The 25,298-nt window shown below is 39.3% G+C and overlaps 1 protein-coding gene across 1 annotated transcript in view; it reads right to left on the reverse strand.

The window, feature by feature from the left end:
• The window catches only part of mat2b (methionine adenosyltransferase II, beta), a 99,033-nt gene that overhangs the window by 48,419 nt on the left and 25,316 nt on the right, over positions 1–25,298 (reverse strand). Inside the window, exon 4 of the mRNA XM_034177549.1 lies at positions 24,439–24,591. Within this exon, the coding sequence (XP_034033440.1) occupies positions 24,439–24,591 (153 nt within the window). The remainder of the gene's footprint in view (positions 1–24,438; positions 24,592–25,298) is intronic.

Below are 25,298 nucleotides of genomic sequence, written 5' to 3' on the forward strand. Positions count from 1 at the left end.
ATGAGTAATTTTTTCTCTAATAGTCAAAATTTTGTTAGCAAAGAAAGTCATGAAGTCATTACTAGTTAAAGTTAATGGAATACTCAGCTCAATAGAGCTCTGACTCTGTCAGCCTGGCTACAGTGCTGAAAAGAAACCTGGGGTTGTTCTTATTTTCTTCAATTAGTGATGAGTAGCTCTTCGTGTTTCTTAGACAGTGTTGGGACTGTTTACACAGAGACTGCTACCTGCTGCTTTGGACTTGAACTAACAGTCTTTTTCAAGACTTTTTTACTTTTTTACTTTTTACATTTTTTTTTATTAACTTTTTACTGTGCTCCAACGCCTAAGGAAGACCTCTAACGGTCGAAACATCGCGACGGAGCACTTTTATCAGCTAACTTTCATTAGCGTTGGCAGGCTAACTAGCTTGCTAACGCTTTCGTTTTTATTTTTTTTATTTTTATTTTATTTTAGCACCGTTGTCGTGCGTTGCCTGTGCTGCTTCATGGCCTGTTTGGTGCCTTGATTGGGGCACTCCTTCTGCTGAATCACCTCTGGATTATTTGCACATTATTCACTTTGTGTGTTTTTGGGAATCCGCTAGCTTAGCGTAGCTACTAGCTCTTAGCCGATTAGCATGGCGGCTTCTCCTGTCTCTCCCGCACTTTTCTGCTCTGGGTGTGAAATGTTTAGTTATTCCTCGGCCTCCTTTAGCAGTAACGGTACTTGTAATAAGTGCAGCTTATTTGTAGCTTTGGAGGCCAGGCTGGGTGAAGTGGAGGCTCGGCTCCGCACCGTGGAAAATTCTACAGCTAGCCAGGCCCCTGTAGTCGGTGCGGACCAAGGTAGCTTAGCCGCCGTTAGTTCCCCCCTGGCAGATCCCGTGCAGTCGGGAAAGCAGGCTGACTGGGTGACTGTGAGGAGGAAGCGTAGCACTAAACAGAAGCCCCGTGTACACCGTCAACCCGTTCACATCTCTAACCGTTTTTCCCCACTCGACGACACACCCGCCGAGGATCAAACTCTGGTTATTGGCGACTCTGTTTTGAGAAATGTGAAGTTAGCGACACCAGCAACCATTGTCAATTGTCTTCCGGGGGCCAGAGCAGGCGACATCGAAGGACATTTGAAATTGCTGGCTAAGGCTAAGCGTAAATTTGGTAAGATTGTAATTCACGTCGGCAGTAATGACACTCTGTTACGCCAATCGGAGGTCACTAAAATTAACATTAAATCGGTGTGTAACTTTGCAAAAACAATGTCGGACTCTGTTGTTTTCTCTGGGCCCCTCCCCAATCAGACCGGGAGTGACATGTTTAGCCGCATGTTCTCCTTGAATTGCTGGCTGTCTGAGTGGTGTCCAAAAAATGAGGTGGGCTTCATTGATAATTGGCAAAGCTTCTGGGGAAAACCTGGTCTTGTTAGGAGAGACGGCATCCATCCCACGTTAGAGGGAGCAGCTCTCATTTCTAGAAATCTGGCCAATTTTTTTGGATCCTCCAAACTGTGACTGTCTAGCGTTGGGACCAGGAGGCAGAGCTGTGGTCTTATACACCTCTCTGCAGCTTCTCTCCACCTGCCATCCCCTTATTACCCCATCCCCGTAGAGACGGTGCCTGCTCCCAGACCACCAATAACTAGCAAAAATCTATTTAAGCATAAAAATTCAAAAAGAAAAAATAATATAGCACCTTCAATTGCACCACAGACTAAAACAGTTAAATGTGGTCTATTAAACATTAGGTCTCTTTCTTCTAAGTCCCTGTTGGTAAATGATATAATAATTGATCAACGTATTGATTTATTCTGCCTAACAGAAACTTGGTTACAGCAGGATGAATATGTTAGTTTAAATGAGTCAACACCCCCGAGTCACACTAACTGTCAGAATGCTCGTAGCACGGGCCGGGGCAGAGGATTAGCAGCAATCTTCCATTCCAGCTTATTAATTAATCAAAAACCTAGACAGAGCTTTAATTCATTTGAAAGCTTGTCTCTTAGTCTTGTCCATCCAAATTGGAAGTCCCAAAAACCACTTTTATTTGTTATTATCTATCGTCCACCTGGTCGTTACTGTGAGTTTCTCTGTGAATTTTCAGACCTTTTGTCTGACTTAGTGCTTAGCTCAGATAAGATAATTATAGTGGCCGATTTTAACATCCACACAGATGCTGAGATTGACAGCCTCAACACTGCATTTAATCTATTATTAGACTCTATCGGCTTTGCTCAAAAAGTAAATGAGTCCACCCACCACTTTAATCATATTTTAGATCTTGTTCTGACTTATGGTATGGAAATAGAAGACTTAACAGTATTCCCTGAAAACTCCCTTCTGTCTGATCATTTTTTAATAACATTTACATTTACCCTGATGGACTACCCTGCAGTGGGGAATAAGTTTCATTACACTAGAAGTCTTTCAGAAAGCGCTGTAACTAGGTTTAAGGATATGATTCCTTCTTTATGTTCTCTAATGTCATATACCAACACAGAGCAGAGTAGCTACCTAAACTCTGTAAGGGAGCTAGAGTATCTCGTCAATAGTTTTACATCCTCATTGAAGACAACTTTGGATGCTGTAGCTCCTCTGAAAAAGAGAGCTTTAAATCAGAAGTGTCTGACTCCGTGGTATAACTCACAAACTCGTAGCTTAAAGCAGATAACCCGTAAGTTGGAGAGGAAATGGCGTCTCACTAATTTAGAAGATCTTCACTTAGCCTGGAAAAAGAGTTTGTTGCTCTATAAGAAAGCCATCCGTGAAGCTAGGACATCTTTCTACTCATCACTAATTGAAGAAAATAAGAACAACCCCAGGTTTCTTTTCAGCACTGTAGCCAGGCTGACAAAGAGTCAGAGCTCTATTGAGCTGAGTATTCCATTAACTTTAACTAGGGATGACTTCATGACTTTCTTTGCTAACAAAATTTTGACTATTAGAGAAAAAATTACTCATAACCATCCCAAAGATGTATCGTTATCTTTGGCTGCTTTCAGTGATGCCGGTATTTGGTTAGACTCTTTCTCTCCGATTGTTCTGTCTGAGTTATTTTCATTAGTTACTTCATCCAAACCATCAACATGCTTATTAGACCCCATTCCTGCCAGGCTGCTCAAGGAAGTCCTACCATTATTTAATGCTTCAATCTTAAATATGATCAATCTATCTTTGTTAGTTGGTTATGTACCACAGGCCTTTAAGGTGGCAGTAATTAAACCATTACTTAAAAAGCCATCACTTGACCCAGCTATCTTAGCTAATTATAGGCCAATCTCCAACCTTCCTTTTCTCTCAAAGATTCTTGAGAGGGTAGTTGTAAAACAGCTAACTGATCACCTGCATAGGAATGGTCTATTTGAAGAGTTTCAGTCAGGTTTTAGAATTCATCATAGTACAGAAACAGCATTAGTGAAGGTTACAAATGATCTTATGGCTTCGGACAGTGGACTTATCTCTGTGCTTGTTCTGTTGGACCTCAGTGCTGCTTTTGATACTGTTGACCATAAAATTTTATTACAGAGATTAGAGCATGTCATAGGTATTAAAGGCACTGCGCTGCGGTGGTTTGAATCATATTTGTCTAATAGATTACAGTTTGTTCATGTAAATGGGGAATCTTCTTCACAGACTAAAGTTAATTATGGAGTTCCACAAGGTTCTGTGCTAGGACCAATTTTATTAACTTTATACATGCTTCCCTTGGGCAGTATTATTAGACGGTATTGCTTAAATTTTCATTGTTACGCAGATGATACCCAGCTTTATCTATCCATGAAGCCAGAGGATACACACCAATTAGCTAAACTGCAGGATTGTCTTACAGACATAAAGACATGGATGACCTCTAATTTCCTGCTTTTAAACTCAGATAAAACTGAAGTTATTGTACTAGGCCCCACAAATCTTAGAAGCATGGTGTCTAACCAGATCGTTACTCTGGATGGCATTTCCCTGATCTCTGGTAATACTGTGAGAAATCTTGGAGTTATTTTTGGTCAGGATATGTCATTCAAAGCGCATATTAAACAAATATGTAGGACTGCCTTTTTTCATTTACGCAATATCTCTAAAATCAGAAAGGTCTTGTCTCAGAGTGATGCTGAAAAACTAATTCATGCATTTATTTCCTCTAGGCTGGACTATTATAATTCATTATTATCAGGTTGTCCTAAAAGTTCCCTAAAAAGCCTTCAGTTGGTTCAGAATGCTGCAGCTAGAGTACTGACGGGGACTAGCAGGAGAGAGCATATCTCACCCGTGTTGGCCTCTCTTCATTGGCTTCCTGTTAATTCTAGAATAGAATTTAAAATTCTTCTTCTTACTTATACGGGCTGCGGGCTTACTTGTAGTTCCTAGGGTTTGTAAGAGTAGAATGGGAGGCAGAGCCTTCAGCTTTCAGGCTCCTCTCCTGTGGAACCAGCTCCCAATTCAGATCAGGGAGACAGATACCCTCTCTACTTTTAAGATTAGGCTTAAAACTTTTCTTTTCGCTAAGGCTTATAGTTAGGGCTGGATCGGGTGACCCTGGACCATCCCTTGGTTATGTTGCTTTAGACGTAGACTGTGGGGGGGTTCCCATGATGCACTGTTTCTTTCTTTTTTTGCTCCGTATGCATCACTCTGCATTTAATCATTAGTGATCGATCTCTGCCCCCCTTCTCGGCATGTCTTTTTCCTGGTTCTTTCCCTCAGCCCCAACCAGTCTCAGCAGAAGACTGCCCCTCCCTGAGCCTGGTTCTGCTGGAGGTTTCTTCCTGTTAAAAGGGAGTTTTTCCTTCCCACTGTGGCCAAGTGCTTGCTCATAGGGGGTCGTTTTGACCGTTGGGGTTTTTCATGGTTATTGTATGGCCTTGCCTTGCAATATGGAGCGCCTTGGGGCAACTGTTTGTTGTGATTTGGCGCTATATAAGAAAAAAGTTGACTGATTGATTGATTGATAGAAAGATGTCCTAGCTTTACGGAGGGCTTTTTTATAGAGCAACAAACTCTTTTTCCAGGCTAAGTGAAGATCTTCTAAATTAGTGAGACGCCATTTCCTCTCCAACTTACGGGTTATCTGCTTTAAGCTACGAGTTTGTGAGTTATACCACGGAGTCAGACACTTCTGATTTAAAGCTCTCTTTTTCAGAGGAGCTACAGCATCCAAGGTTGTCTTCAATGAGGATGTAAAACTATTGACGAGATACTCTAACTCCCTTACAGAGTTTAGGTAGCTACTCTGCTCTGTGTTGGTATATGACATTAGAGAACATAAAGAAGGAATCATATCCTTAAACCTAGTTACAGCGCTTTCTGAAAGACTTCTAGTGTAATGAAACTTATTCCCCACTGCAGGGTAGTCCATCAGGGTAAATGTAAATGTTATTAAAAAATGATCAGACAGAAGGGAGTTTTCAGGGAATACTGTTAAGTCTTCTATTTCCATACCATAAGTCAGAACAAGATCTAAGATATGATTAAAGTGGTGGGTGGACTCATTTACTTTTTGAGCAAAGCCAATAGAGTCTAATAATAGATTAAATGCAGTGTTGAGGCTGTCATTCTCAGCATCTGTGTGGATGTTAAAATCGCCCACTATAATGATCTTATCTGAGCTAAGCACTAAGTCAGACAAAAGGTCTGAAAACTCACAGAGAAACTCACAGTAACGACCAGGTGGACGATAGATAATAACAAATAAAACTGGTTTCTGAGACTTCCAATTTGGATGGACAAGACTAAGAGACAAGCTTTCAAATGAATTAAAGCTCTGTCTAGGTTTTGATTAATTAATAAGCTGGAATGGAAGATTGCTGCTAATCCTCCGCCCCGGCCCGTGCTACGAGCATTCTGACAGTTAGTGTGACTCGGGGGTGTTGACTCATTTAAACTAACATATTCATCCTGCTGTAACCAGGTTTCTGTTAGGCAGAATAAATCAATACGTTGATCAATTATTATATCATTTACCAACAGGGACTTACAAGAGAGAGACCTAATGTTTAATAGACCACATTTAACTGTTTTAGTCTGTGGTGCAATTGAAGGTGCTATATTATTTTTTCTTTTTGAATTTTTATGCTTAAATAGATTTTTGCTGATTATTGGTGGCCTGGGAGCAGGCACCGTCTCCACGGGGACGGGGCAACGAGGGGACGGCAAGGGGAGAGAAGCTGCAGAGAGGTGTATAAGACCACAGCTCTGCCTCCTGGTCCCAACGCTGGACAGTCACAGTTTGGAGGATCCAAGAAAATTGGCCAGATTTCTAGAAATGAGAGTTGCTCCATCCAAAGTGGGATGGATGCCGTCTCTCCTAACAACCCACCTCATTTTTTGGACACCACTCAGACAGCCAGCAATTCAAGGAGAACATGCGGCTAAACATGTCACTCCCGGTCTGATTGGGGAGGGGCCCAGAGAAAACTACAGAGTCCGACATTGTTTTAGCAAAGTTACACACCGATTTAATGTTAATTTTAGTGACCTCCGATTGGCGTAACCGAGTGTCATTACTGCCGACGTGAATTACAATCTTACCAAATTTACGCTTAGCCTTAGCCAGCAATTTCAAATGTCCTTCGATGTCGCCTGCTCTGGCCCCCGGAAGACAATTGACAATGGTTGCTGGTGTCGCTAACTTCACATTTCTCAAAACAGAGTCGCCAATAACCAGAGTTTGATCCTCGGCGAGTGTATCGTCGAGTGGGGAAAAACGGTTAGAGATGTGAACGGGTTGACGGTGTACACGGGGCTTCTGTTTAGGGCTACGCTTCCTCCTCACAGTCACCCAGTCAGCCTGCTTTCCCGACTGCCCGGAATCTGCCAGGGGGGAACTAACGGCGGCTAAGCTACCTTGGTCCGCACCGACTACAGGGGCCTGGCTAGCTGTAGAATTTTCCACGGTGCGGAGCCGAGTCTCCAATTCGCCCAGCCTGGCCTCCAAAGCTACGAATAAGCTGCACTTATTACAAGTACCGTTACTGCTAAAGGAGGCCGAGGAATAACTAAACATTTCACACCCAGAGCAGAAAAGTACGGGAGAGACAGGAGAAGCCGCCATGCTAAATCGGCTAAGAGCTAGTAGCTACGCAACCTAGCGGATTCCTAAAAACACACAAAGTGAATAATGTGTAAATAATTTAGAGGTGATTCAGCAGAAGGAGTGCCTTAATTAAGGCACCAAACAGGCCATGAAGCAGCACAGGTAACGCACAACAACAGCGAACGCACGACAACGGTGCTAAAATAAAATAAAAATCGACTAAACACGCTGTGGAGCAGCACAGGTAACGCACGACAACAGTGCTAAAAAAAATTTTAAAAAAATAAAAACGAAAGCGTTAGCAAGCTAGTTAGCTTGCCAACGCTGATGAAAGTTAGCTGATAAAAGTGCTCCGTCGCGATGTTTCGACCGTTAGAGGTCTTCCTTAGGCGTTGGAGCACAGTAAAAAAGTAAAAAAAGTAAAAAGGTAAAAAAGTCTTGAAAAAGACTGTTAGTTCAAAGTCCAAAGCAGCAGGTAGCAGTCTCTGTGTAAACAGTCCCAACAGAGAGCCAAAATTCAGATGCAATCTCACTCCGAAGACAGGAAGTACCTCCAGCTACCAGTAGATTCTCACAAATCCAACCTATGTAACAAATTTTTATTTTTGTTTTGTTCCTGGGTAGACAGTGTGTTTTTCTAACCTGTTATGCCTTAAATAAATAAAAAATAGCTGTTATTCCACAGAAACTGCTTCTGTGATCAGGACAATATTTTGAAATTTGTCTGTTTTCAAGAATATTCTCGATTCGCCTTCACTACTACTGAGTAGTCTTCTAGAATATTCTTTAACTGCTAGAACTGTCCAGAATTATCTAGAAATTTCAAGAAACTTTTAGAACTTCCTACAACGTAAAAAAAAAATAAAATCAAAGTTTGTGCTGAATGTAGTCATTTTTCCATAGACTTTAGAAATAAGCAGTTGAAATATTACACTTAGAAGCCAGGAACAAAAACTGTGTTACATAGTGTTATGTCTCTCACAGTGGACATGCACCTAAGATGAAAATTTCAGACCTCTCCATGATTTCTAAGTGGGAGAACTTGCAAAATCGCAGGGTGTTCAAATACTTATTTTCATCACTGTAAATAAAGTCCAAGACATATTCAGTGACTTGGAAATGTTCATGTTTCCATCCCCACACTTGTCTAAGGCTGGGCATACATTGTACGATATTTTCAATCGTACTTGGCTCCAGCTCAAACTGTGCGACAAAACTGCAGGGGTTAAAAATTCAGAGCGCACGATTCATGTTCTCACACTGTACAGCCCGATGCTCTGATGCGATCTGACTGCTTACATTGTACGTTCAAAAACCACATGTTGGAAGCTTTTTTTTTCTTTAAAAAAAAAAAAAAATTATTTCATGCCTATCAATGCGCACAGTGAGTGAAATCAGGTGGGGGGAGACTGAACAGCAACATGATTCATGAGAGGATGGTAAAAAAGAAAAACATTCATAACAGGTGTTGCTACTTACTACTTAATTTATTCCTCAGAATTGAGTGATTCCATATTTTCTTTCTCTCTGCTTGGTCTAAAAAAGTAACTGTTACAGTTTTTTTTCCTGATTTCTTATAGTGTTTCTTAAAGCCAGAAAGTTACCATTTGAAATGACTTTAGTTTTGTGTCATGTCTGTGATCTGCTTTTTTCTACAAAATTAAACTGAATGAACATCCTCCGAGGCCGGTGATTCCATAATTTTTGCCAGGGGTTGTACATATTACTATTAACTATTGGTTAGTGTACAATAATGAACATCTAACAAAAAAAAAAAAACAAAAAAACTTAGGCTCAATTTATGAAAAAGCAAATCAAGATACAGGCTACATGGACATCAAATTGTAAAATCTATATTAAACTACATGGCTCACCAGAAGAAGCTAAAACACTATTAGAGATGAACAAGATCTGTAGAAGTATAACTGAAGAAAGGTGCAAACAAGGAAACAAAATGGTGACACTTCATCAAATCAATGTCTAATCCTATAGATTGTTTTTCTTCATCTGATGAAGTTCCTGCTCATGCACTTAATTTAAGAATTTCTGAAGATAGTGAACACGGATTTCACTACTTTATAAACAATATTGATCCTGATTTTTTTTTTCTTGAAAATTAGTCAGTGTTACTACTTTACTGAAGAACAACTGAAGGATTATCCTATTACAAATGGAACTTTCTCCATTATACATTTTAACAGTAGAAGTCTTCTTGCAAATTTCTCAAAAATACAGGACTGTTTAAGAATGTCTAACAAACATTTTTCAGTTATTGCAACTACTGAAACTTGGTTGAGAGGAGTTAGTTGATGTCGTGCAGTTTGAGGGATATTTTTTTTTTTTTGCCATAAACAGGATGCAAAAACATGGTGGAGGGGTGGTGTTTTATGTATCTTCAGATTATCAATGTCAAATTGTACAAACTATGTCATTTTCTTTGGAAAATATGTAATCTGCCACTGTGGAAATTTAATGTTAAAAAAATATATATATATATATAAGTTGTGTTTACAGAGCTCCAGGATCTAATATAAAGACATTTGTGGATAAATTGACTGAAACGTACAATACAATGAAAAATAAGTTTTTGACTCTCTTGCTTGCCTCTATTGGTGGTTGGCTCTCACTGCGGTATTGTATCACTTCCTGTTCCGGAGCACAGCGGTGTTTTTCTGTGTCTGTTAGCTGTTTAATCTGCGCAGTTAGATTGATCTAGTTATCTAGATTACGATTTGTTTCCCAGTGTAATCTTTACATGCCTTAACTAAAGCACTCCTGCTGAATCACCTCTAAATTATTTACACATTATTCACTTTGCGTGTTTTTAGGAATCCGCTAGCTTAGCGTAGCTACTAGCTCTTAGCTGATTTAGCATGGCGGCTTCTCCTGTCTCTCCCGCACTTTTCTGCTCTGGGTGTGAAATGTTTAGTTATTCCTCGGCCTCCTTTAGCAGTAACGGTACTTGTAATAAGTGTAGCTTATTCATAGCTTTGGAGGCCAGGCTGGGCGAACTGGAGACTCGGCTCCGCACCTTGGAAAATTCTACAGCTAGCCAGGCCCCTGTAGTCGGTGCAGACCAAGGTAGCTTAGCCGTCGTTAGTTACCCCCTGGCAGATCCCGAGCAGCCGGGAAAGCAGCCCGACTGGGTGACTGTGAGGAGGAAGCGTAGTTCTAAACAGAAGCCCCGTGTACACCGCCAACCCGTTCACAATTCTAACCGTTTTTCCCCACTCGACGACACACCGGCCGAGGATCAAACTCTGGCTATTGGCGACTCTGTTTTGCGAAATGTGAAGTTAGCGACACCAGCAACCATAGTCAATTGTCTTCTGGGGCCAGAGCAGGCGACATTGAAGGAAATTTGAAACTGCTGGCTAAGGCTAAGCGTAAATTTGGTAAGATTGTAATTCACGTCGGCAGTAATGACACCCGGTTACGCCAATCGGAGGTCACTAAAATTAACATTAAATCGGTGTGTAACTTTGCAAAAACAATGTCGGACTCTGTAGTTTTCTCTGGGCCCCTCCCCAATCAGACCGGGAGTGACATGTTTAGCCGCATGTTCTCCCTGAATTGCTGGCTGTCTGAGTGGTGTCCAAAAAATGAGGTGGGCTTCATAGATAATTGGCAAAGCTTCTGGGGAAAACCTGGTCTTGTTAGGAGAGACGGCATCCATCCCACTTTGGATGGAGCAGCTCTCATTTCTAGAAATCTGGCCAATTTTCTTAAATCCTCCAAACCGTGACTATCCAGGGTTGGGACCAGGAAGCAGAGTTGTAGTCTTACACACCTCTCTGCAGCTTCTCTCCCCCTGCCATCCCCTCATTACCCCATCCCCGTAGAGACGGTGTCTGCTCCCAGACCACCAATAACCAGTAAACATCTATTTAAGCATAAAAATTCAAAAAGAAAAAATAATATACCACCTTCAACTGCACCACAGACTAAAACAGTTAAATGTGGTCTATTAAACATTAGGTCTCTCTCTTCTAAGTCCCTGTTGGTAAATGATAGAATAATTGATCAACATACTGATTTATTCTGCCTTACAGAAACCTGGTTACAGCAGGATGAATATGTTAGTTTAAATGAGTCAACACCCCCGAGTCACACTAACTGTCAGAATGCTCGTAGCACAGGCCGAGGCGGAGGATTAGCAGCAATCTTCCATTCCAGCTTATTAATTAATCAAAAACCCAGACAGAGCTTTAATTCATTTGAAAGCTTGACTCTTAGTCTTGTCCATCCAAATTGGAAGTCCCAAAAAACAGTTTTATTTGTTATTATCTATCGTCCACCTGGTCGTTATTGTGAGTTTCTCTGTGAATTTTCAGACCTTTTGTCTGACTTAGTGCTTAGCTCAGATAAGATAATTATAGTGGGCGATTTTAACATCCACACAGATGCTGAGAATGACAGCCTCAACACTGCATTTAATCTATTATTAGACTCTATTGGCTTTGCTCAAAAGGTAAATGAGTCCACCCACCACTTTAATCATACCTTAGATCTTGTTCTGACTTATGGTATGGAAATAGAAGACTTAACAGTATTCCCTGAAAACTCCCTTCTGTCTGATCATTTCTTAATAACATTTACATTTACTCTGATGGACTACCCAGCAGTGGGGAATACGTTTCATTACACTAGAGGTCTTTCAGAAAGCACTGTAACTAGGTTTAAGGATATGATTCCTTCTTTATGTTCTCTAATGCCATATACCAACACAGTGCAGAGTAGCTACCTAAACTCTGTAAGTGAGATAGAGTATCTCGTCAATAGTTTTACATCCTCATTGAAGACAACTTTGGATGCTGTAGCTCCTCTGAAAAAGAGAGCTTTAAATCAGAAGTGCCTGACTCCGTGGTATAACTCACAAACTCGTAGCTTAAAGCAGATAACCCGTAAGTTGGAGAGGAAATGGCGTCTCACTAATTTAGAAGATCTTCACTTAGCCTGGAAAAAGAGTCTGTTGCTCTATAAAAAAGCCCTCCGTAAAGCTAGGACATCTTTCTACTCATCACTAATTGAAGAAAATAAGAACAACCCCAGGTTTCTTTTCAGCACTGTAGCCAGGCTGACAAAGAGTCAGAGCTCTATTGAGCTGAGTATTCCATTAACTTTAACTAGTAATGACTTCATGACTTTCTTTGCTAACAAAATTTTAACTATTAGAGAAAAAATTACTCATAACCATCCCAAAGACGTATCGTTATCTTTGGCTGCTTTCAGTGATGCCGGTATTTGGTTAGACTCTTTCTCTCCGATTGTTCTGTCTGAGTTATTTTCATTAGTTACTTCATCCAAACCATCAACATGTTTATTAGACCCCATTCCTACCAGGCTGCTCAAGGAAGCCCTACCATTATTTAATGCTTCGATCTTAAATATGATCAATCTATCTTTGTTAGTTGGCTATGTACCACAGGCTTTTAAGGTGGCAGTAATTAAACCATTACTTAAAAAGCCATCACTTGACCCAGCTATCTTAGCTAATTATAGGCCAATCTCCAACCTTCCTTTTCTCTCAAAAATTCTTGAAAGGGTAGTTGTAAAACAGCTAACTGATCATCTGCAGAGGAATGTTCTATTTGAAGAGTTTCAGTCAGGTTTTAGAATTCATCATAGTACAGAAACAGCATTAGTGAAGGTTACAAATGATCTTCTTATGGCCTCGGACAGTGGACTCATCTCTGTGCTTGTTCTGTTAGACCTCAGTGCTGCTTTTGATACTGTTGACCATAAAATTTTATTACAGAGATTAGAGCATGCCATAGGTATTAAAGGCACTGCGCTGCGGTGGTTTGAATCATATTTGTCTAATAGATTACAATTTGTTCATGTAAATGGGGAATCTTCTTCACAGACTAAAGTTAATTATGGAGTTCCACAAGGTTCTGTGCTAGGACCAATTTTATTCACTTTATACATGCTTCCCTTAGCCAGTATTATTAGACGGTATTGCTTAAATTTTCATTGTTACGCAGATGATACCCAGCTTTATCTATCCATGAAGCCAGAGGACACACACCAATTAGCTAAACTGCAGGATTGTCTTACAGACATAAAGACATGGATGACCTCTAATTTCCTGCTTTTAAACTCAGATAAAACTGAAGTTATTGTACTTGGCCCCACAAATCTTAGAAACATGGTGTCTAACCAGATCCTTACTCTGGATGGCATTACCCTGACCTCTAGTAATACTGTGAGAAATCTTGGAGTCATTTTTGATCAGGATATGTCATTCAAAGCGCATATTAAACAAATATGTAGGACTACTTTTTTGCATTTACGCAATATCTCTAAAATCAGAAAGGTCTTGTCTCAGAGTGATGCTGAAAAAACTAATTCATGCATTTATTTCCTCTAGGCTGGACTATTGTAATTCATTATTATCAGGTTGTCCTAAAAGTTCCCTAAAAAGCCTTCAGTTAATTCAAAATGCTGCAGCTAGAGTACTGACGGGGACTAGAAGGAGAGAGCATATCTCACCCTATTGGCCTCTCTTCATTGGCTTCCTGTTAATTCTAGAATAGAATTTAAAATTCTTCTTCTTACTTATAAGGTTTTGAATAATCAGGTCCCATAGGGACCTCATAGTACCATATCACCCCAATAGAGCGCTTCGCTCTCAGACTGCAGGCTTACTTGTAGTTCCTAGGGTTTGTAAGAGTAGAATGGGAGGCAGAGCCTTCAGCTTTCAGGCTTCTCTCCTGTGGAACCAGCTCCCAATTCAGATCAGGGAGACAGACACCCTCTCTACTTTTAAGATTAGGCTTAAAACTTTCCTTTTTGCTAAAGCTTATAGTTAGGGCTGGATCAGGTGACCCTGAACCATCCCTTAGTTATGCTGCTATAGACGTAGACTGCTGGGGGGTTCCCATGATGCACTGTTCTTTCTCTTTTTGCTCTGTATGCACCACTCTGCATTTAATCATTAGTGATCGATCTCTGCTCCCCTCCACAGCATGTCTTTTTCCTGGTTCTCTCCCTCAGCCCCAACCAGTCCCAGCAGAAGACTGCCCCTCCCTGAGCCTGGTTCTGCTGGAGGTTTCTTCCTGTTAAAAGGGAGTTTTTCCTTCCCACTGTAGCCAAGTGCTTGCTCACAGGGGGTCGTTTTGACCGTTGGGGTTTTACATAATTATTGTATGGCCTTGCCTTACAATATAAAGCGCCTTGGGGCAACTGTTTGTTGTGATTTGGCGCTATATACAAAAAAATATGGATTTTTTAAATCCGTATGGTCAGGTACAAATAACTGAATTTATAAAACTCTGTTTTGTATGGGATTGTATCCAGTAATCATATAACTGGTGGAATACTCAATGATGTCAGCGATCATATGCCAGTTTTTTGCAGCTTTCCAGGCCTTAGTTGATGGATAGGACAAGAAAGAACCTGTACATTTCAGAAGAAAATTAACTGAAGTTACCCTTGAGAATTTTAGAAGGGCCTTAATGCAGCAGGATTGGTGTGATATTTGTAATGATGACGTCAACAAATCATATGAATCTTTTATCACTATTATTTCGAATTTGTACGATAGATATTGTCCGTTGGTGCCACAAAGTAAAAATGCTCAAAAACTAAAACCTTGGGTTACAAAGGGACTCCAGAATGCATGCAAAAATCTTTTGTCCAAGCAGCTTATAAAATTCGAAATAAGGAGGCTGAAAGTAAATATAAGATATACAAAAATAAATTAACAAATATCATGCGATCGCGTTAGAAGCAATATTATTGCGACTTATTGGTAAAAAATAAAACATTACTGGCACCTGGAAGATATTAAATGAAATTATTAACAAGAGGTAAACAGTTAAAGATTATCCAATGTATTTTTACACAGTTTCTGATAAAAGCGTAAAAAACAAAGTTATTGCAGATCGTTTCAATAATAATTTTGTTACTGTGGTAAAAAAATTGATCAAATTCAATTATATCTTGTTAAACACATTCTATGGACAACAATAAATTAATTCATACTGTTTTGGATTCAATATACATTAGAGACGTAGATGAAAATGAAATTATCAACATTGTTTATAAATTAAAGGGGGAAAAAAATCAACTGACTGTGATAACTTTAATATGTTTTTGATTAAAAATATTATTCATTGTATTATTAAACCTTTAACTTATATGTGCAATTTGTCACTAATGACTGGGAAATTCCCTTCTAAAATGAAAACAGCTAAGGTGATACATTTGTTTAAATCTGGTGACAAGCATGTCTTTTCAAATTACAGGCCAATTTCTTTGTTATCACAGTTTTCTAAAATTCTGGAAAAAATATTTGTAAAAAGGCTGAATGATTTTATATTCAAACATCATATACATAGTGAACAGCAGTATGGTTTTAGAAAGAGTTGCACCACTTCTCTGGCTATAATTGATTTTGTTGAACAAGTTACAAATGCAATAGAGATGAAGCAATACACTGTAGGAGTTTTCTTTGATTTACAGAAAGCATTTGATACCACAGATCATTCTTTATTATTGGACAAATTACAGAAGTACAACATTAGAGGATTAGCCCTTGATTGGTTAGCTAGTTACTTATCAAATAGGTAACAGTGTGTTCATTTAGGATGGACAAATTCAGAATTATTGAGGATCACATGTGGGGTGCCCAAGAGTCAGTCCTTGGGCCGTTGCTGTTTTTGTTGTATGTTAATGATATAAGTTTGGTGTCAAAGTCTGTGTGTTGTATTTTGTTTGCCAATGACACAACTGTGTTCGGTAGTGGGGACAACTTTTGGAAAGGATGGAGAAAGAAGTATTACATTTTAACTACTGGTTTGATTCTAATAAAGTGTCACTTCATTTTGGGAAAACTAAGTGTATTATATTTGGAAATAAGTTTCTATTTAAATTCCTAGGCTTATCATTGAACAGTGCTGAAATTGTATCAAGATAAATTTCTTAGAATTTTTATTGATGATAAGTTGGAAAACTCACATGAATTATGTCAAATCTAAAATTTAAAAAGTTATTTCGAGAGTACTTCCGGGTCATCGCTAGAGATGGCAGCGTGAAAAGCCTCTAGCGTCAAATTCATAAATAATTTCCCCAAAAGCCAAATGTCATCGAGTAATTACGGTAAAAAGTGATTTAGAAAGGGGACTGAAATGACATCCAAATCAAAGACAAAGAAGACGGCTCAAGCAATGGAAAGGCACATCAAGGATGAAGAACAAGCTAGCATTGCTTTAGCCAGCCAAGATGTACACGATAGCACCGAAGCTCGGAGTGAAGACAAGTTTGCTTTGATTCTAAAAGAAATCAGAGTTTTGTGACGACGACAGTAAGCAATTCGTTAAATTCAAGCAAGAGATTACGAAAACAAATACAAGAGTGGATGATGCAGAGAAACGGATTGCAGCTTTTGAAGACTGCATACAAGCTGCAGAGGAGGTCATAATAGAATTAGCGAAGCCACAAGTGAATTTCCAACAAAAGTTATCTGATGCAGAGGGACACTCCCGAAGAAAGAACATAAGGATATACGGAGTCCCAGAGCTGGCAGAAGGAATGTCTCCTTCAGCTGTCCCATCTTTGAAAAAATTATTGCGTGAAAACTTGAGAATTCCCCCACTAAAGATTTACAGATTGAAAGGGCGCACCGAGCACTGGGCCCGCATCCCCCAGCCCACGGTAAACCCAGATTGTTGGTGGCCAGATTCCAGAGCTACCGAATGAAAGACGAAGTACTAAAGACGACGTGGCAAAAGAAAGGCTTATATGTTCAACGATAACAAAATCAGCATAGACCATGACTATGCTCCGGATGTACTGGCGAAGCACAGGGAGTACGGAGAGATACAAAGAATCCTGAAGGACAGCAATATAAGATTTCACTCTCTACACGGCTAGACTGAGTTTTCTTCAAATAAGAGATCAAAATATACGATACTGCGGAGGATGCAGCATTCGACCTGGTGGAAAGGGGGCTACCTGTCACTCAAGTGGTGCGCACAGACTCGGACACGCTTCTGGAAAGGCTGCAGCGGAACACCTGGACACCTGCTCGTCACACACCAGGATTCAAGGAAAAGCTACAAGCATTTAGATGGAGCCAGTCTCAAAGCACAAACGCCTGATGAAACTATTTTTGGACTCTTGGTTTATGACGTGAAAAAGATTGGTGAGTAGATCTGAAGTTTGGATTTTTATTACAAATTAATAAATATGTCGTAAATGAGGACTTGAAAGGACAGACAAATATGGTAGAGGGCCCTCAACGTCCGTTTGGCCATAGAGGCTTTCCCTCGAAGGAGGTCCAAGAGAGGTGTGACCTCAACTCTGGAAGTGGTTTCTAAGACGACTGTTCAAAGTATAACAGTTTTATAGTTTTGTTTAGGAGTTCTAAAGTTGTTCGTCATGTTGTTATGTTTTCAACTCTTTTCAAAGGGGAAGCTTCACATATTGGTGGAAGGAAGAATTTTCATTTTCCTTGTTTAAAATCTTCAAGATGCATAGTGGAGACCTTAAAATATTTCCTTTAATGTAAATGGGCTATTAAATCCAGTCAAGAGGACCAAAGTGTTGTCAAAACTTAAGAAGGGACACAAATAGCTTTTCTCCAGGAGACTCACATGCTTAAATCTGAACATGCAAAGCTCAAGAAGCAAGGCTTTAAGCATGTATTTTCCTCTTCATACAAGTCTTCACATAAACGAGGGGTGGCCATAATCATATCTAGTAGACTTACATATGAACATAAGTCTGAAATGGTAGACGGAAGTGGTCGGTTCATTAAAATTACTGGTAAATTAGAAGATGTCGATGTTACTCTGATTAATGTTTATGCTCCCTCAGGAAGTGACTGGTTGTTCTGTAAGAATATATTTGAAATGATGGCTTCTTCCCATATTTTTTTTCCTCTGCTTGGTCTAAAAAAGTAACCGTTACTGACTGCCACAATTTTTTTTCCTGATTTCTTATAGTGTTTCTTAAAGCCAGAAAGTTGCCATTTGAAATGACTTTAGTTGTGTGTCATGTCTGTGATCTGCTTTTTTTTTTCTACAAAATTAAACAACTGAATGAACATCCTCTGAGGCCAGTGATTCCATAATTTTTTGCCAGGGGTTGTACTATTTACAAAATTAAAAATCCCACAACTGGCCAAACTGAACATTCATGGGCAAAGATTAAAGAATGTTTTGAAATGTATTATCATGAGTTATACAAACAGCCTTCAGCCGGTAATGAAAGTATTGATCTGCCAATAAGTGTCTTAAATGTCGACTGCAAATCGTTTACTTCCATCCTAGCACGCCATATTACCGGAAATAATAAATTTAGATCAGACAGGATTTATACAACAGAGGCAAACAATGGATAACATAAGGACTTTGCACATCGTTGACTATGTATTACAGGAGAAAACTGGTGCCTCAATAGTTAGTCTTGATGCAGAAAAGGCCTTTGATTCTGTAAGATGGCTGTTTCTTTTCAAAATAATGGATAAATTTGCCTTTCATAGAAATTTTATTAAGGTGATTCAATCTTTGTATTCAAAGCCAATGGCGCAGGTAAAGGTTAATGGCAATTTGTCAAATTGTTTCATTCTGGAAAGAGGAAGCAGACAGGGCTGCCCAATTTCACCACTTTTGTTTGCTTTATTTATCGAACCCCTTGGGCAATTATTAAGACAAAGTGATCAAATAAGAGGAATTGCAGTTGCAGGAATTGAACACAAGGTGGCAATGTTTGCTGATGATGTAATAGTTTACCTGGAGGAACCAGAGAGATCTTTCAATGGCTTAATGAATCTACTAAGACAATTTGGAAATTTACCAGGGTATAAACCTAATGCTAAAAAACACAAGTAATGACACTAAATTACATAGCTTCAACAAATTTACAAAATAGTTACAATTTAAATTGGGAATCTCAGGGAATAAAATATCTGGGTGTAACTGTAACCAAAGATTTAGCAATACTTTTTAAAACAAATTATGAGCCATTGTTATTAAAGATTTAGGAAGACGTGCATGGGTGGAGTTTTATCCACTTTTTAAGTCGAACCCCCAGAGTAAATGTCATTAAAATGTCAATGCTACCGAAACTATTGTACCTGTTTAGAACACTTCCAACAGAAGTATCTGAAAGTCAGTTTAGGAAGTGGGATAAACAGATATCACGGTTTATTTGGCATGGAAAAAAAAGCCACATATTAAGTATAGTACAATGCAATTGAGGAAAAAAGATGGGGGAATGGCTCCTCCGTGTTTAAAATATTATTATTATGCATCTCAGTTAATCCCACTCCTGTACTGTTGCAATGAGGAATACAAATCAAAGTGGAAAGAACTAGAGCACAGGATGATCAATGCATTCAATTTTCAATTTCAATTTATTTTCATTTATATAGCGCCAAATCACAACAGATTTGCCTCAAGGCGCTTCACACAGGTAAGGTCTAACCTTACCAACCCCGAGAGCAACAGTGGTAAGGAAAAACTCCCTCTGAGGAAGAAACCACAAGCAGACCAGACTCAAAGGGGTGACACTCTGCTTGGGCCATGCTACAGACAAATTACAGAACAATTCACGGACAAATATACAAGAAATGCTGTTGGCGCACAGGACAGGAGGGTCGCCAACACAAATACAACTCCCATCTCTGGATGGAGCTGCACCTTAGAGAAATAACAGAATCAGGCATCAGTAAGACAAAAATACTGTATAATTTGCCAGCATTAATCAACAAGAAAAACAGAAGAAATACAACCCCTGGCAAAAATTATGGAATCACCGGCCTCAGAGGATGTTCATTCAGTTGTTTAATTTTGTAGAAAAAAGCAGATCACAGACATGACACAAAACTAAAGTCATTTCAAATGGCAACTTTCTGGCTTTAAGAAACACTATACGAAATCAAGAAAAAAAGATTGTGGCAGTCAGTAACGGTTACTTTTTTAGACCAAGCAGAGGAAAAAAATATGGAATCATTCAATTCTGAGGAAAAAATTATGGAACCACCCTGTAAATTTTCATCCCCCAAATTAACACCTGCATCAAATCAGATATGCTCACTGACATTGACCCTATGTGTCTTTTTGCAAGGAATGTTTTTGCAGTTTTTGCTCTATGGCAAGATGCATTATCATCTTGAAAAATTATTTCATCATCCCCAAACATCCTTTCAATTGTCCAAAATATCAACATAAACTTGTGCATTTATTGATGATGTAATGACAGCCATCTCCCCAGTGCCTTTACCTGACATGCAGCCCCATATCATCAATGACTGTGGAAATTTACATGTTCTCTTCAGGCAGTCATCTTTATAAATCTCATTGGAAAGGCACCAAACAAAAGTTCCAGCATCATCACCTTGCCCAATGCAGATTCGAGAGTCATCACTGAATATGACTTTCATCCAGTCATCCACAGTCCACAATTGCTTTTCCTTAGCCCACTGTAACCTTGGTTTTTTCTGTTTAGGTGTTAATGATGCCTTTCGTTTAGCTTTTCTGTATGTAAATCCCATTTCCTTTAGGCGGTTTCTTACAGTTCGGTCACAGACGTTGACTCCAGTTTCCTCCCATTCGTTCCTTATTTGTTTTGTTGTGCATTTTCGATTTTTGAGACATATTGCTTTAAGTTTTCTGTCTTGACGCTTTGTCTTCCTTGGTCTACCAGTATGTTTGCCTTTAACAACCTTCCCATGTTGTTTGCATTTGGTCCAGAGTTTAGACACAGCTGAATGTGAACAACCAACATCTTTTGCAACATTGCGTGATGATTTACTTTCTTTTAAGAGTTTGATAATCCTCTCCTTTGTTTCAATTGACATCTCTCGTGTTGGAGCCATGATTCATGTTAGTCCACTTGATGCAACAGCTCTCCAAGGTGTGTTCACTCCTTTTTAGATGCAGACTAACGAGCAGATCTGATATGATGCAGGTGTTAGTTTTGGGGATGAAAATTTACAGGGTGATTCCATAATTCTTTCCTCAGAATTGAGTGATTCCATATTTTTTTCCTCTGCTTGGTCTAAAAAGTAACCGTTACTGACTGCCACAATCTTTTTTTCTTGATTTCTTATAGTGTTTCTTAAAGCCAGAAAGTTGCCATTTGAAATGACTTTAGTTTTGTGTCATGTCTGTGATGTGCTTTTTTTTCTACAAAATTAAACAACTGAATGAACATCCTCCGAGGCCGGTGATTCCATAATTTTTGCCAGGGGTTGTACTAAGGTGATCGCCGGCCACTAGCCCTGAGCTTCACTAAAAGACCCAGAATTTAGGTAAAGTTGAAGCCGTGACACACTCGGTTTACTAAGAAAATGAATTAAAAGAGTAAAAAGCGTGAAACAAAACTGTACCAGTATGCTAGCCAAATGAAAGGGAAAAGAAGTGCGTCTTAAGTCTGGACTTGAAAGTCTCCACAGAATCTGACTGTTTTATTGATGCAGGGAGACCATTTGACAGAACAGGGGCACGATAAGAGAAAGCTCTGTGACCCACAGACTTCTTATTCACCCTAGGGACACAAAGTAGTCCTGCACCCTGAGAACGTAAAGCCCGGGCCAGTATGTAAGGTTTAATTAGGTCAGCTAGGTAGGGAGGTGCCAGTCCATGCCATTCCCCCTGCAAGCAGTGATAGTGGACAGAATTTTGGAAGGACAAATTGGAGAGTCTGGTAACCACTGGATAAAGGTGACTCTGAGAATATGGCACAAAGTAACAAATCTTACAAAAATTCAGAAGATGCTATTTTTATTTAGATGGTGTGCCTTTGATTCTGACTTTCCTCCCAACTTTCCTCGTCCAGAACAAAAGAGGGATCATCTCCATCATCATCAGAATCGACACTGTCTGATGACACGCTGCACACTCCGTCTTACTCCAATTAAAAAAGTGTGCTGTGGTCACTGCTGTATCTGTATTATGTTCTAAGACATATATATTGATTTATAACTGAAAACTGTCAAAAGGGAGAATAAATATAAATATAAGTGTAAAGATGATTGAACATATCAGAGCAGTAAATTGGTCAGTGCGTGCGAACACGCGCATCGACTCATGTGCGGTTATTTCCACCAGCTGATCACTGATCCACAACGTGAATTCTTCCTTCCAGAACAGCTCTTTATATCATCATTTTGATTCATCTACCTGTTGCCACATGTACAGAAGGACTTGATTATCATTCCTACACTCACATTGTTATATTTAATACAAAATAATAAGTGCACGCAGGCGCTGCTGCTGCTGCTAATGCTGCATTCAAGTACCGCTGGAAATTACTCAGCTTTTTGTGTTGTTTCAAATTCAACAGTTGTTTGTGGCAAAAATAATTAATTATATCCACACAAAAGATTAATTCTGGCCTATGTAAGGTGCCTGAGGCTGTTGAAGCTGACCCCCCCACACAGATAAAAAAAAAATCCAAGCAAGCAGGCTGAGTTTGCTCTGTAATTTCCAATGGTACATGAACGCAGCAGCAGCCTCAGCACTCACAACCCAGCTTCTGCACTGTATGAAAACACTCAGCTGCTCCAGTGAAGTCAAATTTAACAATAACGTTACAAAAACTAAACAAACAATTAAAAAAACCTCAAGAATGACAGCAAAACAAAACAGACGAATTGAAGTTTTTGTTGCCCTTCGTTCAAATTTTTCAACTGTTTAAAAATCCTGATGAGGTGCCAGCTGCAGGAACAAAGCTACGCGAAGGTTAAACAATGCCAATGAAAGTCAACGAAAGTCCAGATTTCTTGTTTCGTCAGGGCTTCGTTGCCCTTCGTTAAGTGCCATGTGACTGGGTCATTAGAAATCATGGAGGGGTCTGCAATTTTCATCTTAGGTGCATGTCCACTGTGAGGGACAAAAATAAAAAAATAAAAAAATTCCATAAATCACAATGTATGATTTTTTTAATTTATTTATTTTTTAATTTTTTTTATTAATTAATTAATTAATTTATTTAGCATGTTACTGCTGCAAATACATATTTCAACACCTACCAATCAGCAGAAATTCTGGCCCTCAAAGACCTGTTAGTCCGCCTCTAAAAAGTTCACCTCCACTCCACTTATTATTCCAAATTAGAAGCACCTATTTGAGGTTGTTAGCGGCATAGACACCTGTCCACCCCACACAATCAGTAAGACTCCAACTACTAACACGACTAAGACCAAAAAGCTGTCCAAAGACACCAGAGACATTGATATTTGAAAGAAGAAAGAGTCGAACTACTGTTAAAAGTCATTGTATTTCTCTAAAAGGTGTTAGAATTTGGAATAATTGTTCTGATAGTATTAAATCATGTGGTACACTGGAAGGAGTTAAAAGTTAGAGTTATAAAAACAATGCAATTTCTTACGATAGTATGTTATATTAGGCTAATTGTTTTTGTGGTTCTTTTTGTTTATTTGCACATCATATTATTGATTGTTCTGTTACATTATTTTCTGATTGTTACCTTGTTTGGAGTGTATTTAAATGTAGTAGACAAGCTTGAATCTTTGACTGGACTGGGTTGCTTGAAGCGAGGACGTTTCGCTTCTAATCGCAGAAGCCTCCTCAGCTAAATATCTTGCTCTGGTAGTCTGACTTCTGTCTTGACTCTTGTAGAGAAGAAATTTCTTGGTGATCAAGATTTCCTGCAGTAATTGAGCTGTAAACTGAAATCCATAAACTACTTAAACTGAAAAAAAAACAAAACATTATGAATGATATCACATTTTGTGGGACTCGCATTCACGTTTTGGGAGATATTTTTCAGTATTCGCATTTTGCAATTAACGATTTGCAGCTGATTCATGTTTTGGGGGTTAACAGCGCGGCTCCTAAAACCATTACGAAACAAACACACACACACACACATATATATACACACAAACACACACACATATATATATTATATATATATACACACACACACATTATATATAGACAATATCCTTTATTGACTGAGTTTCATTCATGAAGTCAGTGGCGTGTGTATGTGTGCACATCTGTGTGTGAGTGGTGTGTGCAAGTGTGGTCCATGTCCTCGGATGACAAAGGCAGGAAACACACACCTGTTTATCAACCAAATATCACGGACAAAGTGACAAGAAGAACCAAAACCACTTACTTATGGAAGGAAATACTGTCTCCCTTCTTCCTCCATTTGTGGCTTTGCCAACATGCGCAGCTTTCCAGCTTTAAACTGCACTCGTTCCCAGCAGAGGAGACCCCAACCAGTGACGTCACCCAGAAGTGTCCTACACTGACTTCAGCCAATGGCTATTTACATGTCAATTTAGCAGCAAATTTGATTCAAATATTATCTACACTGTGCTCAAACATTTTGCAAGTGTATGAATAACAATTTTTACCAAGGAATGCACAAACAGATTCTCAAAAAGCGTTTGTTCCCCTTTAACACACCAGGGTTAAGTGGGCAAAAGATGGACACATAAGAGTACCTGGACAGTGTCTCAATGTTTCTCTCTCTCCATCCAGTTTACTCCGTCCATACAGATTCAGAGGGTTTGGACTGTCATCTTCCCCGTATGGAGGATTCCGGCCATCAAATACATAGTCAGTGCTAATATAAAGGAAGAATGCTCCAGATACAGCTGCACAACACAGAAAAGACAAAAGACCAAAAGTCAATGAGACAGAGAGCATGAGGGACAGACAGACAGAAGTGGATCCACATGTAAATGGGAGGTGATGATCTAAAGGTTGAAGAAGTGGTGTTGTAAGGTTGGGTTGGTAAGGTCTGACCTTACTTGTGTGAAGTGCCTTGAGGCAACGTTGTTGATTTGGTGCTATATAAATGAAAGTAAACTGAAATTGAATTGAAATTGTTGTGACCAGGGGCTCCTCAGTTCAAATCACTGCCAGACCAGAAAACCATAAAGTACCCTAGGGCAAGATCCTTAATCCCCAGTGTACAGTTAAGCACCATGCACAATAACACATTGACATTAGTGTGCGAGTGGAGACAACGGAGACCCCAGACTGTTGAAAAAACTGAGGGTCGTACATCAAGCAAGAATGGGAAAGAATTCCACCTTCAAAGCTTCAACAATTTGTGTCCTCAGTTCCCAAACGCTTATTGAGTGTTGTTAGAAGGAAAGGTGATGTAACAGTGATGACAGTGGTAAACATACCACTGTCCCAGCTTTTTTGAAATGTGTTGCAGGCATCCATTTCAAAATGAGCAAATATCTGCACAAAAACAATAAAGTTTATCAGTCTGAATATTAAAGATCTTGTCTTTGTGGTATATTCAATTGAATATAGGTTGAAGAGGATTTGAAAATCATTGTATTCTGTT

This window comes from Thalassophryne amazonica, chromosome 9 (assembly GCF_902500255.1).
Source record: "Thalassophryne amazonica chromosome 9, fThaAma1.1, whole genome shotgun sequence".
In the NCBI taxonomy this organism is placed as follows: Eukaryota; Metazoa; Chordata; class Actinopteri; order Batrachoidiformes; family Batrachoididae; genus Thalassophryne; species Thalassophryne amazonica.